Consider the following 11,015-nt stretch of genomic DNA (forward strand, 5'->3'; position numbering starts at 1 on the left):
ATAAAATAATACTTTTAAGATATATTCTTACAAAAAAAAATTTTAATTTTATTATCAAAAAAATTATTCAATTTGGAATTAAAAATAAATATTAAATTGTTAAAAAAAATGATTAAATTTTTTAAATATTTTGTTAAATTTAGTTAGATTGTTAATTTATAGTAATTTTACATTGTTAAATTATTTTTAAAGCTCATTATATTTATTTTTATTTTTGTTTTTATTGAATTTATAATAGAGATTTTAGTAGTAACTTCCTCAATATTTTAGTTATATTTCTTTTATAAAAATTTTAATTACATTTATAATTTTTAAAAATTTTAAAAAATTTCTTTTTTAATTTGAGATTAACGAAATTTTCTTCTCCATTATTATTAGAATTAATATTTATTTATTCAATAAATATATTTAATATTGCTAGCAAATTGTTAATATCTATATTAAATTTTTTTATATATTTATTACGCATATTTTTTTATAGTTTTTCTATAGGTTATACTTGAATATCTAATTTAATTGTTATAATTTTGTTTTAGGATTTTAGTAGTTTATAAATTTTAATAGATTTTTCATCTTCTTTAATATTAGTTTTATTTTATAATTTAAGATTAAAATTTATTTAATTTATTAATAATTCAATTTATACTATAGTGTGTTTAACTATTTTTTAATTTATAAATTATACTAAAATTTCAAAAAAATTATAAAAGTTTTTTTAACTTTTATTATTTATATCTAATTTTGATAGATTGTAATTTCTCAATATATACTACTTTTTTTTAAAAGTTGGATTAATTAAAGTATTACACTTATTCTCAAATTTTTTAATAAAATTTCCTAAAATAGTTTAATATTTTACTATATTTTTTAACTTTATATATTCAGATCTCTTAAAAGATAATATAGTATTCGAAATAAAGATATAAAGTTATATAAATAAAAAGTATAATATAATAATTAACTATAAAACTAAATACTGTTTAAGTAAATTATAAACTAAGTTAATAAGATTATTAATAAATTAACCGATGAAGTTTTAAAATAAACTAAAAATTGTTATTACTTAAAAATTTTTAAATACATAATAAAATTTTTTATAAGTAATTATAAATATAATATTTGTTAGTGGTTGTTAGTAATTGTTAGTTTAACAATTACTGATAACATTCAATAACTATGGTTTTGGCGTTAAATATTGCATAATGGATTAGTGTCAGATATTTCTGTTTGTTGGTCAAATAAAAAATGTGTTGTTTTACAATATATTTGTATATGAGGCATAAAATAGATATATAAATTTTTAATCTAAAGAATTTGAATAATTATAATTAAAAACATTCTGTAAAATAAAGAGAGGTAGAAACAAAAAACATGTTTGTTGCACCAAGATATATTTCCTAATTGGGTTAGTCAATATGGCTGGGTCGTGACAAATAGTTTATAATTAATTTAAATAATTATATTAATTTTTAGTTATATAATAAAATTTAAATAACAAATTATTTTTTAACTTTAGTTTTAAAATTAATTATTTTGAAAGAATAAATCACTTTTAAAATTATAAAAGTAATAAGAAGAATAATAAAATTAAATTCTATTTATAACAAAAAAAAATATATATATATATATTTTTATTTATTTTATATTTTTATTATTTTATATATAGATTAATAATAATAGATTGAAATTAAATTATTTCTTAAAAAATAATAACTTAAATATAAACACAAATATCCTACTTTACTAAATATAATTAAAAATATTTTTACTATTTTAATTATATTTGTTAATATTAAAAATTTTTTTAATCAAATTTAAAATATTATAATCTAATATAAAGAAAAATTTTCACCTAAAATTATTAAAAATAAATTTATATTTATTAGTTATTCTAAAATATGTTTTTTATTAACACTTTATAATAATTATAATTAATAAAATATTTTATACTATAAATAAAAATAAAAATAAAATAACAATTAAAAAATAAACTTCTTTAAATATAAAATTATATAAAAATATATATAAAAATTTTATATATAATATTTTTAATAAAAAAAAATATACTTTAATTTCCAATAAAACATCAAAATCTAAAAAATAATTTAAACTTCTTTTGTATATAAATTAATAAAATCCTATATTTTCCAAATTTGAAACACTTAAATTATAAATAAAATAATATATATTACTCCATATATAAGATTTTTAAATTATATTAGAGTTATAATCTACCAATTTAGTTTTTAACAAACAATTTTTAATTTTTAAAACAATTTTTATTATAATTTCTTAACAGGTAGTTTCTAATTTTTGGCATAATTTCTTAATATAGTTCAAGTTTCAAAAAAAGAAACCAAAAACTGCTATAAACAATTTCTGATATCTAAAAACCGAACCAAACCGCACCATGTCAATCACTAATTACATCTATCCCAAAATTTCTTAATAAAATTTCTTAAAACAATTTAACATTCTACTATATTTTTTAACTTTATATATTCAAATTTCTCAAAAGATAATATAATATTTAAAATAAAAATATAAAATTATATAAGTAAAAAATATAATACAATAATTAACTATAAAACTAAATATTATTCAAATAAATTATAAACTAAATTAATAAATTAATCAATAAAATTCTAAAATAAATTAAAAACTACCATTATTTAAAAATTTTTAAATATATAATAAAGTTTTTTATAAACAATCATAAATATAATATTTATTAATAATTATTAATAATTATTAATCTAATAATTACTAACAACATCTAATAATCATAACCTTAATATTAAATATTACATAATAAACCAATACCAAAAATTTCCACTTATTAATTAAAATAAAAAATATATTATTTTATAATATATTTATACATAAGATAAAAAACAAATATATAAATTTTCAATCTAAAAAATCCAAATAATTATAACTAAAAACATTTTATAAAATAAAAAAAAACAAAAACAAGAAGCATATTTATCACGCCAAAACATATTTCCTAATCGGGTTAGTCAATATGGCTGGGTCGTGACAATAACTTTAATAATATAATTAAGATTATTTATCAAATTAATTTATTTGAATTGCCTCCCAAACCAGATTCCAAAGTTACTTAAATAGCAAATTTGATTAAGATAATTTTAAAGTATTATATCTATAATTATATTTATAATTTTAATAATATAGTTAAGATTGTTTATTAAATTTATTTGTTTAAATTGCTTCCCAAGTTAATTTCTAAGGCCATTTAAATAAATAATTTAATTAAGGTAATCTTAAGATATAGTATTTATTATCATACCTGTAACTTTAATAACATAATTAAGATTATTTATTAAGCTAATTTGTTTAAATCACGTTTTAAGCTAGATTCCAAAATTATTCAAATGGCTAATCCGATTAAGGTGATCTTGATCTACTACTATATTTAAAATTTTAATAATATGGTTAAGATTGTCTATTGAGTTGGTTCGCTTGAATTGCTTTTTAAGTTGGTTTCCAAGGTTGTTTAAATATCTAGCCCGATCGGAGTGGTCTTGAGGTGTGTGGTCTTGAGGTGTGGCACCTAGTGCCATATATGTAACTTCAACAGCGCGGTTGAGATCATTCATTAAATTTGTTCGTTTAAATTGCATTTTAAGCTGGTTTCCAAGATTGTTTAGATGGTTAGCTTGATTAGAGTGGTTTTAAGGTGTAGCATTTAATACCATATTTATAACTTTAATAACATAGTTAAGATTGTTTATTAAATTAGTTTATTCGAATTGCTTTTTGAGTTAATTTCCAAAGTTATTTAAACAACTAGCTTAATTAAAATAATCTTAAGATGTAATGTCTACTACTATATTTGAAATTTTAATAACATAATTGAGATTGTTTATCGAGCCTGTTCGCTCAAATCACATCCCGAGCATTACCACTAAATTATTTAATATGCGCGGCGTGATGTATTCTCTAGCTAAATCTACATTTTGTCGCATGATACTAATAGCCTCGTTCAAGGTTTCCAAAACGCCATTTTGTTCGTAACTTCGCATTAGTTTTATTGCCACGTCGTTTTGATTTTCTATTTGGATGCTGATTTCAGGTATTAATTTTTGTTTAATCATTTGGCTGATAGACACCAGCGTATTAGCAGCTCGCCTTCTCTAGCTGGAAGTATCATCCTCTAGGGCTTCTGAGCACCTCTCCGCACGTAATAAATAATATTAGTTAGACTAGGGGTACAGGGCAATTCTCTATTTAGGAAAAATCGGAGAAAAATACCGCTCACCTAATTCCCAACAACGGAAGTTTAATATCGCGTTCAGAGATGAAACTGAGCTGGCTCATCCAGGCCGACAGAAAGTCGAGAATCTGAAGTCTTCGCGCGCGGTCAGGATGATCAATAGCTAATTCGGCGATCCATCCTTCCGTTTGTTGAATAGCTTGTTCAAGATGTTTTGTTGAGTGCATTTTCTTGAAGACCAGGAAGCAGGCGTAAATATATAATTCGATTTGTTCATCATTTACGGGACCTTGTCCTTGTTGCTCTTGTTGCAATGCCGCGAAAATATCAAGTTCTTCACCATTCAAGTTATTGAGTGAAGAGGTCATTTCCGCGTTAATATTGAAGGGCTCCATTTTAGCTATACTAGATAGCTATAGCTGCAGTTGCTACAGTTTGACTTGAAAGAAAATTGTCGGATATTAAACCGTTGGGCATATATATAAGAATTTACGAATGCTTCAAAACTCTTCGACAGAAGACTAGAATTCCTTCAATTGATTCTGAAGGCTGGGCAAATTCGCGTTGGCTATCCCTGTTACTCGCAGAACACACACCAAAGCCAGGCACATACCATCCAGGACGAGGCACACACTAAGGCAAGCGCTCATGCCGTCCCTCTATGCCTGGTCTGGGTCGTTTCTCTGGATCCTGCGGCAGGGCAGACTGGCAAGAGTATGCAGGATCACTACAAGGCCATATGACGTGGGCATTGCCAATTTTTTAAATACCAGCGGTTGCGAGCTCAGGCTGTCATTGCCCAGTCAGTCTCGCTGCCCACAAGAGTTCTGATTCCTCTTCTAGCGTTTTCGGGCAACCAATGGGTTCGAAGGCTATCAGTGTGCGTTAACGGCATTTTAATCAAACCGCGTGTTATTCAGAATCGAACAACACAAAATCAACACACTGTTAGGTTTTTAAACAGAAATTGGAATATTTCAGATTATCAATAAGCATTTTTGGATTTCTATCGGCTCATTCTATAGCATAGGTAGCGAGAATAAAGCGCCCTTCAATTTATAATAAAGAAATATCACAAATAATATACATAGTCTTCTAAATTGCTGTGCGATTGAAGCACGTTAAGGATCACTTATAGGAGGTAGGAGGCCATTAAGAAACCCCTTTGAGGGTATACGCAGCTTAGGCAAAAAGCTTCGAAGATAAGGTAATAGGAAAACCCCGAAAAAGTTGCTCGACAACAAGATCATCAAAGGGGGATACTAAACGTTAGAGGGGTATGATACTTTTAATACTCGGAATATAACGGCCGGTTCGTGTTGTCGAAAGAGGCTCGTCAGTATCTTATCAAAACGCGGGGATTGAAGGTGAAAGCCGGCCGATGAACCCTAACTCCAGAAATAGGGGAGGAACCGGGCTCGTTCGCGTAATTGATATTCGGCCTAACTTCGAAGCGTCGTCGTTATCAACGAGCGTGAGGCGGCTTCGAAAGAAGTGGTAATGCCTTGGTCGAGGGCTGCCAGTTGGACGGAATACTGTCGAGATTCGGATCCCGAAGAGTTGGTGAACGCTAGCGTCCTTCCCGGAAAAATTCGCCGATAAAAAGCTGCCTGTTATTAGCGTGCGCTGCTGTCGAGAGCATCTTTAAACCAGCCTTGGGTTTTCTAATGATGTTCGGCACGGATTTAAGGCGGTAGTGGAGAAGCCCTAAGCCCGACAAATTCTCGTATTGGTCTCTCGAACTTATATGGTCGACGGCTGCCTTCAGAGGATATGTCAGCTACTAGCAGGTGTAATATAATATTAGGTTTTAACATTTTTATTAAATATATATAGAAAGGTAGATAATAATTAATTAATAAAATAAATTATTATTAATATAAATTTTTTTTTTTCAGTTTCCGGCTAACGAAAACCTACTCTTGGGCTCGTGATCCAGAAAATATGGGCTAAATTGAGCATTTATCTAGTTTTACGCTTTCTCAATAAAAGTCTTGCCCCGACCCTCCGAAAAAAACTGTCCCAATACTCAATAAAATCAAATCAAATGAAACTCACCCACGTCCTAGTACCTTTCCTTTGAATGAAACATCTATTTTAGATATAATTGCCACGCCGATCAGAAGGTCAGGTCCAAATAAATGACTGCCCTTGCAACAAGATTACAATTTTTATAAGATTACACATTACTATACATAATAGAATCGGTACTCATTTTGTCAAGAGAGGTCCACGGTTTAGTTAAGAAATGCATCGACCGCCGTTACAGATTTGGCCGTTGTTGCACTATAAGGTAGAAGAATAAACGCGTTAGTGATCCGATTTCCATGTGGCGGTTTCGTGTAAAAAAAAAATTATTGCGAGCTTACCCTTTGTCCACATCCACCGCAATTATACCAATCAATTTGGGTTCTGTAGCAGTAGTTACCGCATCTAGCACGGTTTGGATCCACGCAAGTATACAAAGTCTCCGAAACAGTAGCGGTAATGGTATCAGTGTTGGTTACAGACTCTTGTACAGTTGCCGTTGCAGTGATTGTAGCCGTGCTGTATTGAGACTCAACCGAGGTAGCAGTGTCGTAAACAACAGTAGTATAGAAAGTGATAACAGTAACGCTCACGGTAGCAGTGGAGGCTCTGGTGACAGTTTCACGCGGCATTGTCTTTGTTTTGTAAGTTGTCGGTGCTTTTGCGGTCAAAGTATTTGTCTTTGTCCTCGTGAGCAAGCAGGCTAAAAATCAAAGGTGTCGGGTTAGCGGTTGTGCGGAGTCCCATGTTGAATTGATTGCTTACAGCATTGCTTCGCCACGGTTGTGCAAGGAGCGACACGCTTCTTAAGAGCGAAACCATAGTTGAAAATGATACTGGTTTCGGTTTCGGTGGCAGTTCTTCAAGAAGTTTCGTCAGTACTAGATATAAATTCGTAGTAGACCACATGCGTAGAACGAAAGCAACATACTCCTCGAAAGTCTCGGTCGCCGTTTCTGTAACAGCCTCCGACATCTCGTCGAGATACACAGTGGTGCTATACTCCGTAAGGGTAGAGAAGACGGATACGGTACCAGTCTCATCGACGGTATTGGTCAAAACTTTGTTGTCGATGACGGTGACCTTGGGCTGGTTAATGGTCACGGTCTTGGTAACCTTTGCAGGAGTAACTGTCTTCCAGACGGTGCAAGTCGAGTATTTTAATTTCTTCGCAGCTACAATTTGTAGGTTAGCGTATATCCTCAAATAATATCCCGATAATAGACATATACTCACAGATGGCGGAAGAGCAGCTGGTAACAGTTGCCCTAGGAAGGTTCGAACATGTTTTGTTTGGGACGCATGATGCGGCAAAGGATGTTGCCGCAAACGCGAGAACCGAAAACGTCGAGATCTGATTGAACAACATGATGGATGATAAGTACCAAAACGAATGACTACTTAAAAGAGTGACGCTGTAGAAAGACGAAAAATGAACGACGTGAAGACGGGTGTGATTCTCTGTACCTACCAAGTTCAGTCACAAAAATGGCGACTATATCCAGAATATATACACCAACATAAAGGGGGGCAACACTAGCTGGCGGGCGTCGATTTTGAGTTTTCGACAGCTTAATTGGCTCTCTCCGCCCAGCGCCACCATGTCAGTATGAGGCTAGTCGACGCAGGATTGTTCGAGACCGCCGTATAAAGTTCGCGCCACATGCCCAAAAGCCCATGCGCTGACCTATCGAAATCCAAAAAGCTTGGCAGCTAATTTCCACACTTTTCGCCAGGGCCGCACGGATTGGCAGGTTTTCGGAGCAGAACCCCAGAACTAGCCGTTGACCTTTCCACGTCGGCTCCCTTTGGACCAGAACTCGTCGGAAAGGTTGCATTGTCTCGAGAATGAGGCTCCTCATAATCCAAACATGCAGGGGAACTCGAACCTGGCCTGCGGGTCGTCTTTTTGTGTTGAATGTCGCGCGCACTGCGGGATAGCTGAACAGCGCTTGAGCTGTTTTGCAGGGACTTAAGCCAGGGAAATTTAAATAGATTAGATTAGTAATCTGGATCAGTGTCTTTTTTTATGCCAAAACTATAACTCGTTTGTATGGCATTGAGCTGGATAGGTGTCCCATCCGGCCAACTTATACCTCGTAGAATCACTCTATTCTATACATTCTATAGCTCTATATGTAGCACATTCTGGAACTATGCTTAGTTGCATACCCTAGCCTTTTGGCCGCGTGGTTTGTGACACTTACATAATATAAAAATCCGAGAAAATATAATAGGAATAATTTTGTAAGATAAATAAAAATAGGAAATAGAAGTATGTTTATTAAACTAAGCCTTATCTCCTAATCCGGTTAGTTGATATGGTTAGGCCGTGGTGACAAATTCTTTTTTCCTTTTTAAACTTATAAGATAATAGAGCATTGCTGGCTTATACAGCTTATTCCTATACCTTATAACATATCCTTAACGTAAAACTTTCATCTTAATATATTACTAATATATAAAGTTATCGGTCTTTGCCTAGTTATTATGGTAACTTTTGTTATTGTTTATTTACTGCTATATAACTGCTGCTGCTGACTAGTTACACATTTATCCAAGCCTATTCCAACAAGACTTCTCAAAAAATCTTTCGTCTGTGCGCTTTCCGATAATTTCGCGCTAAGCCTTTGCCTTGCGCATCTCATCAATAACATGTAGATGGATTCCTTCGTACTCGCCACGAATCTTGATCTTAGCTGGGTCATCAAAGGTGGTGATATCACGCTTGTAATAGGTTCCATCAGCCGCTTGCTCAGGTTCTGTTGGATAGTCATATTCGATAGCTTCTGGCCTTTCTACCTCCTTGATTGGTTTTGGCTTTGGTACGTGCTTGTTTGGCGGTGGAGGCGGAACATTAACCACGCGAAATGGAATACAACCTCCGAAGGGACCGTTCTAATACGTTTTCATTAGCAATATGCATCATGAGGTGTGAGGGTGAAAAGCATATACTTTTGCAAAGTTTTCACAGCGCAGGATGCAGACACCAGTATATTTACCAGACTTGCCATCGCAAACCTGGCCTCGAGGGACCCTCCATTTGACGTGGAGGACCTGTCCCACGGTCGGTTTGTGGAAGGAGTGTGAACGCCCTTTGTCGTTGGGTTTTGCTTGCAAGAGGAACCGTTCGTCTGGCTCCCAGCCCTCATATGTGCCGTTGCCATTAGTGTCGACTCTACATCGAAACGGACCGGCTCCATCTTCATTAATTTGGAAAAATCTCATTTCAAGAATCCCAGTACCATCAGCGCTTACTACAGCCATGGAACCATCATCAGCTTGCTTTTTAGTCTCGTGTGCAGTTTGGATATAAGCTTCCTTTCCAGCTTTGGCTCCAGCAAGAGATTGTGTCCATCTATGGGGGCCATAATTGCCGGTAGATAACTTCCACCATAGATTCACAGTACTCAAAGTTACACCACAACCGTCTTTTAGCCACGAACGTTTTTTCCCCCAAGCTGGAACAGGTGGATCACTGAAAATAGTTACAAGTTTTTGATTCCAGGGGTCATTTGAATTGAATTTATCAGGTGCTGGGTTCCATTTTTTGCCAGCAAGCAATGCCTGTGACCAGACTCCAGGTGGATTCTTATCTCCCATAACACGGTGGCATCTAGCATGGGCAGAAACTGGGTCTGCTATTATAGCAAGAGCTGCAATAGCGGTGGCGATACTGGTAGGATGCATATTGTAAAAGAATGTAGTTATAAATGAATGTGGTAGTGTAAAAGACTGTAAATCAAGCTAAGGATGCTTTATAGTATTGACGAGCTGACAAAGAGAAGCACCAAATAATGGAGAAGAGTTATCACAACTATTTATAAAAAAATCTGTCAGGCGAATTCTACATGGCTGAAATGGATCGGCTATGACATATGACATAGAACTTCGTCATTTCAATTGACAATGTAACTTAAAGGGAACTCACAGCCATAGAAACTCCATCGACCTTCAGCTTAGGGATTTCTCTAAAACCGGATATGGCATCATGGCCTCATTTACTGAGGAGACCCGGAGGCAATTGTCATGCTAGTGGTTTTAGGTTCGGCATTGCATACACGTTAGGAGCAAGTACACGCCTGGGACTACAGCCGCCTGAGCTCACGACTCCGGAAACAATTCTCAGCAGAGTACAGCGTATCCGTAACCGCTTCTTTAATTTCTTGGAATACATACTTCTGGCCTCCTTATGCGTCCACAAGCCTTGGTGTCGGGCGGTCCTAGGTCCGGAAGAAAGCTTTAAAAGAGGCTTTCGCTGTAGATTAGAGTTTCAGGTGACACATGTTTTAAAAGCGGTCATGTATTTCGATCCCCCCGAAGAGCTCACCTTCCCTAAGGAGGGTCAAGCGTCGACTATAGAGCCCATATATGTGGCGTGAATTGATACCGAACACCCGAACCAAACCCTAATCGGAGATGTGCGAATTCATAGTCCCGAGGCTAGCGCTAGATGGCCTGATCTACAAGCGCCAAGATAAAACAACGGCAACACAAGGTAAAGTAATAGGTAATCGGGACGCCATGCACTAAACTAGTTTTCAAGATTTCTGGCAATTCCACCATATTATATTCCACTTTTTCCACAGCGACAGTAATTCCGCCCACAACAGAATCTTCGGTATTATGAGTTGTCTTGTTGAGATTTTTGGGATGGGTAATCGGTGCCTTAATATTTTGAACGAGCTGTTTCTTTATTACTATGCTTGCTATTGTACCAGCCTTATATATAAGCCTATAGTGTGTCAGA

The 11,015-nt window shown here is 33.6% G+C and overlaps 3 protein-coding genes across 3 annotated transcripts; all 3 read right to left on the reverse strand.

Moving 5' to 3' along the window:
* Positions 1–4,278: 4,278 nt before the first annotated feature.
* Positions 4,279–4,632, reverse strand: AOL_s00185g1 (uncharacterized protein; the record flags this gene model as incomplete). Its single annotated transcript, XM_011128247.1, has 1 exon — positions 4,279–4,632. The coding sequence occupies one exon, from the start codon at positions 4,630–4,632 to the stop codon at positions 4,279–4,281; it is 354 nt and encodes a 117-aa protein (XP_011126549.1).
* Positions 4,633–6,478: 1,846 nt separating this feature from the next.
* AOL_s00185g2 (uncharacterized protein) lies at positions 6,479–7,634 on the reverse strand (the record flags this gene model as incomplete). Its single annotated transcript, XM_011128248.1, has 5 exons — positions 6,479–6,523; positions 6,607–6,968; positions 7,031–7,125; positions 7,197–7,440; positions 7,502–7,634. 5 exons carry the CDS (start codon positions 7,632–7,634, stop codon positions 6,479–6,481), a joined length of 879 nt encoding a protein of 292 aa, XP_011126550.1.
* A 1,253-nt stretch (positions 7,635–8,887) lies between these two features.
* AOL_s00185g3 (uncharacterized protein) lies at positions 8,888–9,955 on the reverse strand (the record flags this gene model as incomplete). The annotated part of the gene is made up of 2 exons (XM_011128249.1): positions 8,888–9,163; positions 9,221–9,955. The coding sequence occupies 2 exons, from the start codon at positions 9,953–9,955 to the stop codon at positions 8,888–8,890; spliced, it is 1,011 nt and encodes a 336-aa protein (XP_011126551.1).
* Between the last annotated feature and the right edge of the window lie 1,060 nt (positions 9,956–11,015).

The sequence above is a fragment of the Orbilia oligospora genome, assembly GCF_000225545.1.
Source record: "Orbilia oligospora ATCC 24927 unplaced genomic scaffold scaffold00185, whole genome shotgun sequence".
Classification (NCBI taxonomy): Eukaryota; Fungi; Ascomycota; class Orbiliomycetes; order Orbiliales; family Orbiliaceae; genus Orbilia; species Orbilia oligospora.